This window comes from Nicotiana tomentosiformis, chromosome 12 (genome assembly GCF_000390325.3).
Source record: "Nicotiana tomentosiformis chromosome 12, ASM39032v3, whole genome shotgun sequence".
Taxonomy (NCBI): Eukaryota; Viridiplantae; Streptophyta; class Magnoliopsida; order Solanales; family Solanaceae; genus Nicotiana; species Nicotiana tomentosiformis.
The window spans coordinates 118196948-118213447 of NC_090823.1; the positions used below are offsets into that span (position 1 = coordinate 118196948).

Below are 16500 nucleotides of genomic sequence, written 5' to 3' on the forward strand. Positions count from 1 at the left end.
CCAGCCCAAGACAATAAGAAAGAAAACAACAACCGGCAGAGGGAGAGGTACAGACCTCTCAGAGTCTAGCTCCTATGTCCCATATAGGGAGGTGTCAGAGGGAAACTCAACCTCTGTTCAGGAGGAGCAGACGGCCACCCAGTCGAGGCCGCATGGGAGATACCAGCTCAGGGATGAGTCAACTTCATCTCACAGCACCTCCGAGGGATCGGAGAGTGCTAGTCAGGATTCTGAATCATCGGCTACACTAGTCCCTGAGGCACAGGTTACATATTACATCCCCGATGATGGCAGAGGGGGAGATGATACGGCCTTGAGCGATCAAAGAAGAAAGAGGTTTGGGAGGATAGTTTTTGTCAGCTTTCACCAGTTTCCGTATGTGGTGGCCAGCGAGGTATCTAACTCTTCAAAGGCAGTTTGTGTTGAAGGATATGGATAAATACAACCCAGCTATATTGAGACAGTTCAGGGCACGAAAGGGGAGGATGTGGTTAACCGAGAGAGTGGAGGATGCTAAACAATACCTCGTCCAAGAATTTTATACCAATATTGCTCATATCAAGAAAGGCACAAAGGTGACCAAAGTGCGCAACCTCAAGGTGAGGTTTGATCAGCATACGCTAAATGCGTATTTGGACTTCGAGGATGTTGAGCCAAAGGAATATCTGGAGAAGTGCGCACTGAAGGATGAAGTCCGACCTTGGTTGGCTGAGATTCTAGCACCACCAGGGCCACCACCACCATGGATCACTGTTGGGGTTCTCATCCACCAGAACACTTTGAGTTTTAAGGCGAAGGGGTGGCAAACCTTTGTATGCAGCAGACTAGATCCGAGCCAGAACAAAACTCACCTTCCTATCCCTCAGGAAGTGCTTGTTGCTTCCATTATGGCCGGTTACTCAATCAATGTGGGTGTTGTGATGTCGACCAACATTTCAGTGATTACATGGCAGAACAACTTGTCCTACTCTTATCTAAACACTATCAAAGAGTACCTTACCGATGCAAAGGTAGAGCCGAGGGATTTTAACACCAAGGTGAAGCCGAAGAAGCCATTTGACTAGTATTCTCTGATGGATGCGAGCAACCCAAAGAAGAAAGACCAGCCTCCTACCACCATAGACTAGTCTGATGATCCAATAGTGGTAGCTTCTGAGCTAGCTGATCTTTCATCTACCTCTATTGAGCCTTCTACCAGTGCCACTGGTATGCCTCCACCATCATCTTCAGCTCCTACCACATCCCCTAGAGTTTCTCTAAAGCCAGTGCCCACAGTTCTCTTATCTGCTCTACGAATCTCCGAGACATTGGCGAGTCTCAACAACTGGAAACACATAGCTACTTCTAAGTTGTCTGACTTGTCTATTATTGCTGCAGTGCAGTCCACTTCTCAGGCACCACGGGATCCTTCTGACATTCATGAGACACTGAAGAATATTTTGGAGAACCAAAAGATGATCATGGATACCTTGGTACAACACGGGTCAGTGATTGAGGAGCTGGGAAAGGAAGTAAAGAAGTTGAGTAAGTCCCAAGTCAGCAAGAAATTAGTGGACAAGCTTTGGAGGGAAATGACTAGACTTCCTACAGCTGGTGACCTTCCCTGTGACATGCTGCTTGACCCGCTCCAGTCCGCTCCAACACCATCTGCACCGATAGTACCAGCTGGCCAGTCTGACGAGCCAGACCTTGTTGCCAACACTACTGAGGCATTGCGTGAGATATTTGCCAACCTAGCCATGCCTAGATTTGATGATGATGAGATTCAATTGGCTAACCCTGAGGGAGATGACATTGCTGGGGACACTGAGATGTCCAAGGATCCATATGGAGTTTTCTTCACCCTCTCCTCTTTTACTCTTATTTTGATAAGCATTAGGGACAGTGCTTACTTTTATTTGGGGGGTAGAGTTTAGTTGAAACATTGGTACACTTTGATACATTTGTTCCGTAATAATTTGATGATACTCTTTCTCTTCTTATTTGTACTTATCTAGCTTCTCTCTCTTCTCTTATGTATATCTATCTCTCTTTAGTAGTTTTTTCTTATTAGCTTCTTTATGTTTTCCATATTACCCCTTGTTTTGTTAGGTAGCTTCTTTCTCTGCTTTAGTAGATAATAAGCCTTTGGTTTTCTTAACGCCACGGTTCTTTCCAAAGGTAGTTGTTGTGTGAACCGGGTGACTCGTCCTAACGATGGATGGCGTGACAACCTTCTTAAAGGAATGAGTCCGTTTTTGTGTTTAAGTAATAATAGTAGTAGTAATGAATAAAAACACCTAATCAAGTCATGCTCGAAGAGTCAATCATGCTTCAACTGGTACCAACACGGTTAATTACGTGCTTATGGTTAGATACAAGGTTTTTGAAAGAAATAGTTCTAGTTACTGACTTTGTGACTCTTGAGTTAACTTTGGTAATCATCGAGTGGTCTAATTGGACCACAATGATCTTTAAACTTGAATGCGGTCATTGTAGGCTTTCGACTCTATCCTCTTTCACAATCTAGTTATGTAAGGGGTGAGATGAATTGTTGCTAGTCCAAGTATCCGTGCAAAGGGTCAAAAACTTGCCTCGAATATATTTCAAGGCAAAATCCTAAGTTTTACTTGGTTTGAGAAGTAATTGTAGGCTTTCCTTGGCCCATTTGAGCTTTCTATTTCCAACCAATGTCGTTATCCTTATTCAACCCCTTTGAGCCTCTAGTCTTTCTTATTTGATAACCATATTATAAGCCTTTACCCATTTTGTCATGACTCCCTCTTGGCACTCGGACTTTCCTTAACATTCTTGTGAAACAAGTGGCTTAAAATATAAGTTTGGGGGAGAGATGAGGAATATGAAAAAGGTATCAAGGCACAAAATGAGAAGAAATAATCTCTATGAAAGAGAAGGCAAGAAAATAAAAGAACAAAAAGAAAAATACAAAATGTGAATAAGTGGAAAGGTTGATGGATTCAAAAAGAGGTAATGATCCTTAGCATGAGCAATCAAAAAGGGAGAAAAAGAATGAAATGAACAAGAAAGAGTAATGTTAAGTCTCTCTAGTCCCAAATGAAAAGCAAAATGCCTATAAGATTTGGCAATAGTGAACCGAGAAATGAAAGTGTGGAGTGCTTAAGGAAAGGTGTAACCACTTACCCATATGGTATCCTACCCTAATCCAAAAGCCTTCATTACAACCCGAAAGAAGTCCTACTTGATTTCAAACCGAGTGAGCTTACATTAGTAGCGATTTACATAAGGGGAAAGCCTATGGTACTTAAAGTCGTACTTGTGACATTCTCTTGTGAGAGACGAGTGAACCTTTCATGAATCTTAAGATTGAGTGCTAATTTCTTAAGTGAGCTTGGCAAATGAAAAGTAGAGGAGGGAGAGTTTGGAGTTCACCATGACCTACATGATAAAACAAGAGTCCTTGATGAGTAAAGTCAATTCTTGAAGCTCAAATGTCACATTAGAACTATATGTGCATGAATAATTGACTTGTCACCTTGTTGATAATGCATGAGTAGTGTGGGTAATTGTTGATCCCAACTGATGTGTGACTGGATCGCCTTTGACTCGCTGAGATGACCCTCAACTCTAGGATGTGATCACTAATTTATTTACTTAAGGACAAGCAAAGACTTGAGTTTGGGAGTTGATAAGTGGGAATTTTAACTACTTATTAGCACCTTTTGATTTTTTTTTAGTCCGAAAATATTGCTTTATGTTTTCAAAACTAATGAAAGTGTGCAAATTGCAGGAATGTTGGAAGTTTGGTCTCCCGTGATGAAATGCGACTCAAAAAGAAGTGTTCTGAATCACAAGGCAAGATAGGGGTGCAAAACTAAACAGGTGCGGTCCGCAGAAGGATTTCTGCGGCCACAGAAGCAAGTGCGGACCACAGAATTCCATTTGCGATCGCAGATCAAGTGAAAGAGCCCAACATAAATTTTGCCAATGTGCGAACCGTACATGAATTATGCGGCCACAGAACAATGTCTGTACTGACAAATGATTCAAAGTTCAGAGAGTGTGCAAAAGACCAAGTCCTGAAGCCTTGCTGAAGTGCGGATCGCACAAGAATTGTGTGACCGCAGAAGATACTTCGCAGTAGCAATCCAGAATTATGCGGCTGCAGAATCCAAGATCTTGCCAACTGAAGAAATTTGTGGACCGCACATGGAATTGTGCGGTCACAGAACCTCCCGAGGGAAATTTTTATCTGTGAATTTTGGGCCACTATAAATAGACTAGTTTCACACATTTTTAGGTCAAGTTTAGAAGTTTGAGCTGTTGTAATTACATTTTGCCATTTTAGGAATTTTGTGATTGTTTTAGTTCTTAAACACCATATTTTACCATTCTAATCTTAGATTATGAGTTTAATTAGCATTTCTTCTTTATTATTTTCAATTCTCACTATGAGTAGCTAGATTATTACTAGGGTTGTGACTCAACCCTAGTGTGTAAATCTTATGGGTATTTAATTTAATACTTGTTTATGATTGGGTGTTGATTATTTTGCTTAGTTTATGCTTCAATTTTAGAATTAATGGTTGCAAATATTGATTCATGCCTTTTTGACTTAGTCTCTACTTGACAAAGAGAAACCTACTCTAGGATAACTTGGCTAACAAAGAATTGGGCTAATTGAGGGTTTAATTAGTCTAATTAAAGAGTTCAAACTAGAGATAGTAAGAACCCGATTTGAGCTCATATCAATTATTTTGTTTGATACCTATTTGGACTTGAGAAAGCCAAATTGGGAAAAATCACTATTTGACCGAGAGGTATTGAGTGGGTAACATAGAGTTGAGAGTTATAATACACCCCAATCAACAAAACAAGTATTAACGTATTCAACCCATTCGGCGAACACCTAGGTTATGGTCACATCCCTAGGATTTTTAATTATTTGGAAAAATAACAAAAATATTAATTCGCTTCAAGTTCCTTTTCTTAGCTTATAATTGCTAAAGTAAAATTAGACTTAGAAATCAAAACCTGTTGTTTGGAAGCATAATTTAGCTATTCCATTCGCTTTCGTCAAGTGTATACTCCTAACACCCATTGTAACTCCCTGTGAAAATTGACCCCGACTCTTGTTGGGTACTATTCTTCCAACGAACATTTCCACTCACTATTTAGTGCGGATTGGATGTGGATCGGTCAACCATCCTTCTTTTCTAGCAAGACAAGCATAGAAGGGTTATGGATCTTGACCATTGAAGCACTGTGCATGCGGAACTCAGCACTATTGGCTCCCCTTGCATTTCGTAATATGAAGTTCATCAGGAGTGGGTTTTGAGATGAGGCCTTCATATTGATTCCTTCCAGTTGCCCACAGGGGTTGGTTGCACTATGCCAACTAAAGGGTCTAACACTACTACTGAGTTCCATGAGTTTGGAGATGAGGGAACTCGAAGATCTAGTTTGCATTTGGGGAGTTTTCTGGGGCATAATGCAATACGAATTTCTCTGTACTGCTCTTTGAATTCAATCTCTTAAGTCTCTTGCATGAGTAAGACTCTTGTCTTTGGGACTTCTAATTTTGCCAGTATGTTCCCTAGATCTAGGTTGGATTTCTTGAGGTAGTCCAATGTTTGTTGGTCCCCTATTCAATTGTTTCGGGGGGCATAGGGTTTTGGTGGCAGAATTGGTAGTTTCTCCACTGGTGGGCACAGTGTGAAGGAAGGGGATGGGATTTGAGCCTCCGGATTCATCAATAGGAAAAAAGGGCATAGTCTGGAACAGTTGACCCATGAGATGGTTCATCTCCTCCATTGACAGAGATTGCAGGGTACTCGAGTACTGGGTCTGTAGCAACGTTGATATCCACAACCGGTGTCCAAAAGTGGTCATCCCCTGGTTTAGTAGATGTGTCGCTAGACGTGCTAGGTACCTTGGGTCTTGTATATGAATCGATACTGGGACTGTCCCTATTATCATTTGGAGTGATTAGAAGTGTCCTTGTAGTGCCATCCCCTGCCATGATTCCGGTGTGTGTTCCGGCGGTAGTGGTACTAAGAAGATCGTTAGTGGTGTTGTGTCTGGGTATTGGGTGTTGTTCATTTGGTTTTCTATTTTTGGTTTCTTTGATGCTAACTCCACCCATTGGGTTTGTGGAGCTCCCTAACCCCTCTGTATTATGGATGTAATCCATTTCTTCCCTATTAGGTTTCGTATTTTGGTATTCGTGATCAGTGCTCGATCATGGAGGATTGACAACCAGTGTCACTTCATCGATTAGAGAGGGTAAAATATTTTGAGCAAGTACTCGATTACCTTTACTGGGGGGATGTATCTAGAGGAGTTACCATAGAGGGTTGTGTGTGTTAATGGTGCATAATTGAGTTAGTGCACCATAGAGAGAGGATGGCCCACTACCGATTAGACTTAGGTTGTGAGAGCCTCCTTTTTTGAAAATAAAATGCTTTCATTTTATGGGAGTGAACTAGATTGGGGGGTGCAAAGATTTTTTTGTTATGGGATCTTTTCCCCTTTCTCTGTTGTACTTGGCATTTTTTTGGGACTTTGTGGGCTAATTAATTTTTCCATTTTGATATCTTTTGATTTTGGGTCAGAAGAAAAATGCTTTTTAGCTCTTGTAATGTGGGTATGTGTAGGAGTGTGTGTTTTAGTATTATCCAAGTTTAAAATTGGGCCTGCCGACTGGTGAACCATATGTGAGTCCATGTCATTTTGGTTCCCCATTGAACTCTCATAAGAGCCCAACTAACTTTTTGGGTCCCTCCCCTTAGGGGCGTTATGGGAGATGCCTATGGAGTTGATTGATTTTTAGCCAAGGAACTTACCTATAGAGGCATTGAACATTTTTACCTGAATGTTTCTTTCGTCTATCATTTTTCTCCGAGTGTGCCCCTAGATTTGGCCTCTTTTATGTTGATTTTACATGTTTTTTTTAAAAAGAGACTGCGCGCCATTAAGACTTTGTATCCGCTCCATTGAGGTCGCTATTGGAGCTACTGGTGGGTTGCGCATGTTCTTGTGATGCGTTGGGTTTGGGTAAGAACTCATAGCTCCTCATTGTATGGCTGACTCCCCCACATCTGGTACACATGATTCCTTCCTTTTATATACGATTGGTTGCCTATGTGTGCCAATAATGACAGGAGTTGTGGCTGGTGTTTCAACCGGAACTTGAACACATATTTTTGCGTATCGCCCTAGTAAAGTAGATAAAGTACATGTATCAATCTTTAGTAGTTTCCCTATCCTATTGCCCACTTGTTCCAAAATTATCTTGTCATAAAATTCTGTTGACGGTTGTGGTAGTCTGATCCATACTGTTATTATTAATAGTTTAGATTCCACCGGGACAAAATTTGGCTCCCACCATCTAACAGAGAGGATTATCTAGTGATGTTTAAATGTGTAAAATTTTCTATCCCAAAATCTCTCTGTCATAGTCTCACTTTTGGATCAATCTCATCTTCATTGCTCCTCTCTTATTATTTTCACTCACATATCATACAGTAAAGGGTAAAAAATGCCCCTCTACTATTGAATATTGTTTAAAACTACCCTCCATCATACTAATCAACCAAAAATATCCCTACCGTCTTACTATCGAATAAAAATACCCTTATCTTAATTGAGGTTCCACGTTGCAGCAATCTGATAGAATTGGTCCAATCGATTCTTTTGTAAATTTATCCGATCCAATACCCTTAAACCCATCTAAAAAAGGACCTATATAAATTATACGTGGCTAAACAATACCAAAACTAAACATAAAAAGTGGTGAACTTCACCTTTAACACTAGAAATTACCGCCGGCAACCAAATCCATTACATTCCTGCAATCAATCCCTACACACAATAAACATAACACATGCTTAGTACTAGAATCGTCGCCGGCAGCTAAACGCATTTACTCCTAAGCTGTACATCTAGTATTCTTTTAAATCACCTCCAACAACCAACAAATCGGGAGTAAAAAGTAATCCAAATAAAGATGTGGATTGAGAGGTCTCTTCCCATTGCTTGGATACCGACATCTCAGATTTCAGTTCGTTTCAACCGTGGGAAGTCCTTCAAAATGCTCTGAATCTTGTTGCACGTGGACAGAAACTCCGACGAGCCTCATCCGATTGTTCTAGAAAATTTTGCTCCATCAAGATTCTTCCCCCAGTTCGGATTTTCCACTTTGTAAAAGCTCATATCATTTCACTATTTCAGATTCCATGAATCTAAAAAAATAAAATCCGGCAAACTTGACATTGGCGGCCATGAAGGTTCCGCCCATTCTCGGTCATGATATGATGTCTGAGAACTTTATTGGATAATGGCCAAATTGGAGCAGCAGCAAATTACAGATTTTGTGATAGTAACTTTTCCGAATTTTGAGGATAGATATGGTTACCATTTATATTTAAGAAGATGTTTCCTCTTTTATTTGATTTAGAAGAATTGGGTTTTGATTTTGTTAAACAACACATGTGTTTGGAGAGGAAAGTGTGCGCTGGTTGTTATGGCTTCATTGGTGGTGGAGTGTAGGCGGAGGTGAGTGCAAAGGATTGATTAAAAAAAGAGACAAACGAAAAAACGATTTAGATTTATTTTTTAGCTAGGTGTTAATGGGGTCTTTTAAGTGTTAATCAGTTTTTTTTAGGTGGGTTGGGTCGGGTAAGTTTAGATTAGTTGTTGCCGCGTGGCACTTCCGTTAAAGTGAGGGTATTTTTGTTTAATAGTTAGACGGGAAGGATAGTTTTGTTCCATTAGTATGACGGAGGATAATTTTAAAAAATATTCAATAGTATTGGATAATGGCCAAATTGGAACAACAAATTACAGATTTGATGGTAGTAACTTATCCGAATTTTGAGAATAGATATGATTACCATTTAGATTTGAGAAAGATGGTTCCTCTTTTATCACTCCCAAAGCCAGAGCCGTGGCTCACTCTTTTAATTATTGGTCCTCACTGCATGCCTACGTTTCTTCACTTCACTGTCATTATCCCTAAATCGATGAGTAATATTCTCCAAGTCCCTTCACCTTTTCTTTTCTCTGTTTTTATTCTCTTTATATATATATATATATATATATATATATATATATATATATATATATTCTCTCGTATGTTGCTCTCTGTATATAATTTTTTTTTATTTTGGTCCAAAATAAGTGTCAATTTATATAATCAAAAAAAAATTCAATTTACTTTTCCAAAATTACCCTTATGTACGTATCCCTACAAAGTCTTTTACTCCTCATATTAATTATGCTGCAACATTTAATTAAGAATAATTTAGTCACACTAATTATTTTTATCTAGAATTTTATATTTCCTTAATGGGTGTGCCCAAGACAAATTGATCACTAATTGTAGACCGAAGAGAGTATTATTATATACTTTAAATGATCCAATCTGCAGCCACTTCGTTTCTTCTCTTAGGGGCAATTAATTATATTACACCAACTAACCAGAAACTTAAGTTATAAAGGTTCAGGAAAGCGAAAAAAAATTAAATGCACTTCAACAGTTCAACTTCTTTGATTGACTAATAGCCCTTTAAATTCTCTAACTCTATGGAAATACTCACAGGTTTGGTATTTTTTTCTTGTAAAATAGAATGTTTAAATAGGTACTATATCTTTAGGCATAATGAAATTTTTACGCCACCAGTATAATTTAAAATAGTATAATAGCATGTTACTTACCTTTTATTATGTGTTTTCAATCATAGCTATTAAATACAGTAATTTGCAATTACCTTTAATTAATTGACCTAATAATATAAATATTTTTTAGGTTGTACATAGAATTTAGAATCTTGTGTCTATAATATTGTTTAGAAGGCCAAATATATAGACGCCCAACTTAGGTTCCAATTTTCATTTTGACACCTTAACTTAACGCTTTTCCTATTGAACACTTTAACTCTATTTTGGTCTATATCATTTAAACACAATGCATGACCGGCCAAAGGAGCGTTATGTCCACACATGGTAAGCCCATGAATGTTATTAATATTTGCTTAGGTGGATATTCCAACGGTAAAAAAAACCCACCCGTTAGACCCACTTCAAAACACCCGATTTTTTCATTATTTCTCTCAAAAAAGCCCTAATTCCTCTTTCGTCTTCTTCCCCTTTCAAGGTCGTCATTTTCCCCTTTAACAGAAGCTTAGGTGCCCAAGCTTGAATCTTTATCTGATTTCTTCCTCATCTTTCTCGTTTATCAGTTCCATGTCACAAAAATCAACAACTTCACGCAATGGAATGGATATTTGCCATTGTAGATTGAATGCGCCACTGACTATATCATGGTCACCTGCAAACTCAGGTCGTCGATTTTATGATTGTAAATTGGTAAGTCGGTCGTATTACTTAGACCCTTGAATTTCTTAAAAAAGAAATCTTTTTTTAAAATTTTTTTGGCCACATTTCTTTTTTTAATTTTGCAGGGTCGAGGTGGATGCAAATACTTCAGATGGCATGATAATGAAATGCCCGACCAAGCTAAGAGGGTTATACGAGGTCTGTTGAAGAGAGTCGAAAGAATTGAGAAAACAGTTGCGCGATTGAAGTGGTTATTTGTTGTGGTGGTGGTGTTGTTTCTATGAATTTGGCTTTGCTGATACTGGTAGTTTGAAGAACAATGTAGTATTTTTATGATATGCTGGTGATAATGATGTTGTAGTTGCTGCTATTAGTTCAAGAACAATGTAGTATATTGGAAGAGGATACTAGGAATTTGGCTTTTTATTAATGTACACTATCTTGTTATGAATGAAATGGTAATGACCAATTTTTGATGCAAATTGAAGTTCAGCTGCACTTCCATATTGTGTTATGAATGAAATGCAAATTCATATTCATGAACTGAAAACATAACTGCCCAAACATATTCATGAATTGAAAACATAACTGTCCAAACATTCAATTGCATAATGTGATAAACTAGCATTACATTGAAGCTAAAAAATAGAGCATTATTTTGGTCTACAAATTACAAAAATAGAACATTATTTTCCCAAATAAATAACTGCCCAAACTAGTGAACTCTAATAGAGCATAATGTATCAAATAGAGCATAACTGCCCAAACAAAAAACTGGCAGTGATATCTTAGATAACATAAATAAAAGTTGGTCTGCTTCACAGTGTAGATACAACTGAACTTGTTTGACTTGAAGGGCCTTTTTTTTGTGCTGCACTCATCTGCTGAAACTGTGACCTTGTCACCGTATTTCTTCCTTTAAACTTCAATCCAGGGGGCTTAAATCCAATGTCTAAGTTAGTTGCAGATGTATCCTTGAATGTACCAACTGATATGACTCTCTCAGATGATATACCAAGCTGTAAAATACAATAAATTAGTAAAAACAGAATAATTCCAGCCCACAAAACTACATTACAATAAAATATACACCCTTACATTCAGGATAGTAGTTCCAGTCATGGTGTCAGTGAAAATTTCAAAACTAGTATGCCTTGATTTTTTATGTCCAATGGTTGTTGCATTAGCCGAGCCTTATCCTAGTGTAGTTCCTCTTCCTTTCCCCCTGCCTAGTCCAGGGCCTCCTGTAGATTGAGATGTTGAAGGTTGTGTGGTAGTAGAGCTTCCTGTAGCAAATATGAATGCACCCCTACCAATGCCAAGTGTAGTTCCTCTTCCTCTTCCTCTTCCCCTACCAAGCCCAGTTGATTGATTGTTGTTTTATCTTTTGACAACACTTGTATCCTCACATATAGATGATGGATTGTTTTGTTGAGATGGTATTTTCTGAGATGATCCTGGTGGAGGTGGTGGCATATTTTGACTTTGTTAAGTAGCACTTCTTGGAACATGCTGACAGAAGTAAAAGAAAAGAATATCAGAATTGCAAAAAAAGAATGTAAAAGATAGAATTATAACTATGAGAACTTACCATATTCCTGCATCCAGATTTGTTGTGGCCTGTTTGTTGGCAGTTTGAACAAGTCATCTTTACCCCTTTTTTGATAGTTTATCATGCTTTTTTCTTGGTTAATCCTTGGCTTTTTTCCTACATCTCTTTGGTCTACATGGCATAGGTTTAGGTTCTGAAGGCTCTATACATGGATTTATTGAATCTGGCCACATCTTCATGTTGGGAATTGATTGAATGAAGTTCTTGTAAGCTTTAAGAAAAGTTTCCTTCCTATACCAGTGGGCAACATAATCATCTGGGTCCATTTCTCTATCATAGAATGCACATACTGCATGTTGACATGAAATTCCCCTCAACATCCATGATCTACAAGTACATATCATAGTCCTGAAATAAAATAATGAATCTGTACACACCTTCATCAACTTCAAACCCATGTTCTGCATTCCATATAACCTTACACCTCCTAGAGAGGGCTTTGTTCTCTTCCAGTATCATCCTAGCTATTGGTACAATGTCAGTAACCCAAGTCTCAGCAAACTTCCTTATTTCAATGGTCTTATTCATGATTTTGTATCTAATTTCTTCCAACATAGTTATAACAGATTTGTGCTTAGGACCTACTATCCAAGAATTGAATGTTTCACACATGTTATTCTCAATGAACTCCCAGAATGAACTCCCAGAATTTGTTTGCTTAATAATATCAGCATAATCAGTAAGTTTGTTAAATTCCATCCTCCAGTCACCCATGAATTGACTTATCACCCTACTCTTAGCCCTGTAACAAACAGTCCTTCCAACATACAAACCCAGTTATCCCTGACCAAATCCTGAATCTCCCACAACTTAATATTTGGCTGAAAAATAATCCTATCTTTATACTTATTGGTAATGTACTTAAAAGTACATAATTTGTTCTTGTTTTTGGTGTTACACTTATGAGCTGGATGGTACTTCTTCACAGTAAAGTCACATTAATTCCCATAATTGCTTGCATATAATTTCCAGTTATACTTGCCTCCTTTACACTTAACTCTAACCCTATCCTTTTCATTAGGCATAATTTTTAGGTGCACTTTGTTCTCCACAGCATATGAGGCTACTGCTTTTCTAAACTCTACAGCATTTTTAAATACCATACCAAGCTAAAAAAAATAGCTAGGTAATAGTCAGGGTCAAACCTTACCTTTTTACTTCTCATTCTAGGAGGTAAGTCAATACCCCTTTCAGCTAAAACATCTAATTCATATGTGCTATCATCACTTCCAATATCAGAACTAGTGTAGTAGTCTTTACCCCCTCCTAATTTTCCAGCAAACCTGTCCTCCTTAGATGGCCTACCAATATCCTCAAAGCCTTTATCTGTTCCAGCTTCTCCCAGAATAATCTTTTCAGTTGGAGTAGGTTTCTTTCTCTATTTCTTCTGTTTTTTCTTGTTTCTGCTTTCATGCCTTAATGAATTGAGCTCTTCATTCACATCACTATTATCTTCATCAAAATGCTATCTAATTCAGACTCACTACTTGACAGATCTGATGCCAAACCAACATCTATGTTTGTTGTTTCTTCAGCCACAAATGTGTTATCTGCATCACTTTCTTGGACATTTATATTCTCTGGAACAGTAGATGTTGACCTAGCCTCTTTATTTAATATATTTTCACTTGGTTCAACAACTTCTGGCCCACATAAAAGTTCACATGGGACAGTCTCATCAGCCAACAAAGGCTCATTAACTATATGCTTAATAAATAAATCTAAATGATCAAGATGATTAAGGTGACAAATTATATTATACAGATGTTCATCATTTTCAATCAATACAAATTCATTGGATTTCGGATGAATTAAATAGAAACCCTCTACCTCAGCATACCCCATATCCTTTGTGTAGGACAGAAGCTCAAAAAGAGAAAAGTGGTCCTTGTCTATTATGTGACCATCCTCACCCATCTCTCCTACATATTTCGGGTCAGGATCCTTGACAATATGTCCACCATGGTAAAAATCGACAAGAATATATTGGTATGCAGACATGTCTAGATTTACCATTGTATTGAAAAACTAAAAAGCAAAACAGAGGATGTCAGTAGATTCCCCGACCCAAAATTATAAAAAAATTCTAATTTTCACAAACTCCAATCAAACTAAATTACAACAACAAAAAATCAGTAAATAAAAGCTTACCACAAAGGAAAACTTCGATTGAAATAGCATAAACCGCGAAACTTCAGTCACGACCAACTCTAGTCACGACTAGCTCCAGTTACGACCAACTCCACTCACCACCACGGTCAAAAAAAGCAAACGATTATCCGTATTAGTAATATAACTGACCAAGATGTTGACGGACAGTTGAATCTAACTCAAAATCGATGAAGATTCCAACGAGAATCGGTATCAATGTAAGTCATTAGGGTTTATTAGGTTAAAGAAAGGGGATTTTGGGTGGAAGATCGATTAACTGAGGCGTGGTAAAATGTGGGTAAGGTAAAAAGGGTTTTTTATCCGACCTGAATAAATAAACACGTGTCAGACTATTATTGGTATGTTATTCTACGTGGGAAGCGTTTAAAAACACGCGCTTATGTTTTTACAGCCCGATCACGGGTTGTGTTTAAATGGTATAGATCAAAATAGAGTTAAAGTGTTCAATAAAAAATGCGCTAAGTAAAGGTGTCAAAATAGAAATTGGAGCTAAGTTTAAGGGGCCATACACCTATTTGGCCTGTTTAGAATCTACTAGATAGATAAACTTCTGCTTTTCTTTTCTTTTTTGTTAGTGACCAACCATGATTCTGTACGAGCATGAATTTCTACAATTATTATCGTCCTAATTTTATCGGATATCTCCAAAAGGAAACTAATTAATTATTATTTATTCCCTCAGTTTATTTTTACTTGTCTACTATAATTAAATTATATTTTTATTTTTACTTATCTATTTTAGCAAATCAATAGAAAGACAATCTTTTTTTCTTGTTTTACCCTTATTATTAACTACTCATTCCCCAAATTATTTTCCAAAATACTTTAAAATGCTATCATTATTAGGGGTCGTTTGGTAGGAGATATAAGGTGGGATAAAATATAGGATTAAATTTGTTCCTTGTTTGGTTGGAGATATAAATTTATCCTGGGATAAATTTATACCGCCAACCAAATAAGGTATAAATTTAATCCCAGACTTAATTCAGGATATCCCATCTTATCTCACCTTATCCCATTAAATGTGGGATTATTTTATCCCATCTCTCATATGGTATAAATTAGTCCTAGAATTATAATTCCAAAATTATAATCCCGAAATAATTTAATCCGTGTATTAAACGATCTTTAGAGGTTATGGTAAAATATATATTATAATTATTATTTATTTTTTAAGGGGCATAAAAAAAATTTAAAATGAACAAGTAAAAGTGAAAGGGATTACTTAGTAGGATTTCTTGTTTCCTTGCAGTCAGGCATTGATCGCTTTCTGCCTTAGCATCTTTGTGTCAAGCACCTGTTTTGTTTCTTTAGTTACTATGTCAACTTACCTTAATATTGGTACAACAAATTTAAACTAGGTCAGACAGTTCCACGTCAGGCCTTTGAATTTAGACATATCTTTCTTTTATTGCGGAGTCAGAATTTCAAGTTTATGGGTTTGAGATTTTAATTTTTTTAAATTATTAGTTTCTAAGTTAATAATTTGTATATATTAAATAATTTTTTAAGACAATTATAGAGTTTAATCTAAAGTTATTAGGTTCAGCCATACCAATTTCCAACACTCTAGCTCCGCCCATGTGTTTTACCCAATGTTATATAGATGGAACAACAACAACAACAAACCCAGTATAATCCTACATGTAGGGTTTGGGGAGGGTAGTGTGTACGCAGACTTTACCCCTACCTGGAGGGGTAGAGAGGCTGTTTTCAATAGACCCTCGACTCAAGAAAAGGTGGAAAGGAAGAAAAGGAAAGATGAAGAAGAAGAAGAAGAAGAAAGAGGGGGAAGAAAGAAAGACGAGGGAGACAAAAGACAATAAGAAAAAAAGGGAAAAAAAGTAGCATCAAATAGTAACAATCATGGAGCAACAATTTCCAGTAAAAGGGGGAAAAATAGCAGCAAATAGTAGCAATCAGGGAGCAAAAATTCCAATAGCAATTTTCAAAAATAATGGACATTGAAGCTAAGTACCAGATATACTAACTGTAACGACCCGACCCGACTTGTCGTTTTAAGAATTAACGTCCCGTTTAGCGACTTAAGATCTCGAGCAATTTCGTAATAAGTATTTTGATCTGCGGGTGTGGTCGAGTTTGATTTTTCGGAAGATTCAGAATTAATCAAAAGAAACCATCCTTAATTTGAAGCTTAAATGGAAAGAGTTAACCGGAGAGTTGACTTTTAAGCAAACGATTCCGGAATAAAATTTTGATGATGTCAATAGCTCAGTATGGTAATTTTGGACTTAATAGCATGTCCAAAATATTATTTAGAGGTCCGTAGTGGAATTAAGCTTGAAATGCCGAAAGTTGAATTTTTGTAAAGTTTGACCGGGGAGGTTGATTTTTTGATATTGAGGTCGGAATCCGATTCTGGAAATTTGAATAGATCTGTTATGTCGTTTATGACTTGT

At 37.4% G+C, this 16500-nt stretch overlaps 2 protein-coding genes across 2 annotated transcripts; one reads left to right on the top strand and one right to left on the bottom strand.

Annotated features, from left to right (window-relative positions):
* Positions 1 to 9925: 9925 nt before the first annotated feature.
* LOC104119053 (uncharacterized) lies at positions 9926 to 10580 on the top strand. The gene is made up of 3 exons (XM_009630455.1): positions 9926 to 9963; positions 10200 to 10326; positions 10422 to 10580. The coding sequence occupies exons 1-3, from the start codon at positions 9926 to 9928 to the stop codon at positions 10578 to 10580; spliced, it is 324 nt and encodes a 107-aa protein (XP_009628750.1).
* A 1405-nt stretch (positions 10581 to 11985) lies between these two features.
* Positions 11986 to 13924, bottom strand: LOC138903283 (uncharacterized). Its single transcript, XM_070191225.1, has 5 exons — positions 13393 to 13924; positions 13059 to 13243; positions 12887 to 13017; positions 12286 to 12650; positions 11986 to 12197 (listed from the first exon to the last, which is right to left on the bottom strand). The coding sequence occupies exons 1-5, from the start codon at positions 13922 to 13924 to the stop codon at positions 11986 to 11988; spliced, it is 1425 nt and encodes a 474-aa protein (XP_070047326.1).
* Positions 13925 to 16500: the final 2576 nt, after the last annotated feature.

Coding starts and splice junctions, on each gene's coding strand:
- LOC104119053 (XM_009630455.1), top strand. CDS start 9,926: ATGCATGACCGGCCAAAGGAGCGTTATGTCCACACATG. Junction 9,964..10,199: donor GAGCGTTATGTCCACACATG/GTAAGCCCATGA, acceptor CTCGTTTATCAG/TTCCATGTCACAAAAATCAA. Junction 10,327..10,421: donor GATTTTATGATTGTAAATTG/GTAAGTCGGTCG, acceptor TTAATTTTGCAG/GGTCGAGGTGGATGCAAATA.
- LOC138903283 (XM_070191225.1), bottom strand. CDS start 13,924: ATGGTAAATCTAGACATGTCTGCATACCAATATATTCTTGTCGATTTT. Junction 13,244..13,392: donor GGCATCAGATCTGTCAAGTA/GTGAGTCTGAAT, acceptor TTCTGGGAGAAG/CTGGAACAGATAAAGGCTTT. Junction 13,018..13,058: donor CTAGAATGAGAAGTAAAAAG/GTAAGGTTTGAC, acceptor TATTTTTTTTAG/CTTGGTATGGTATTTAAAAA.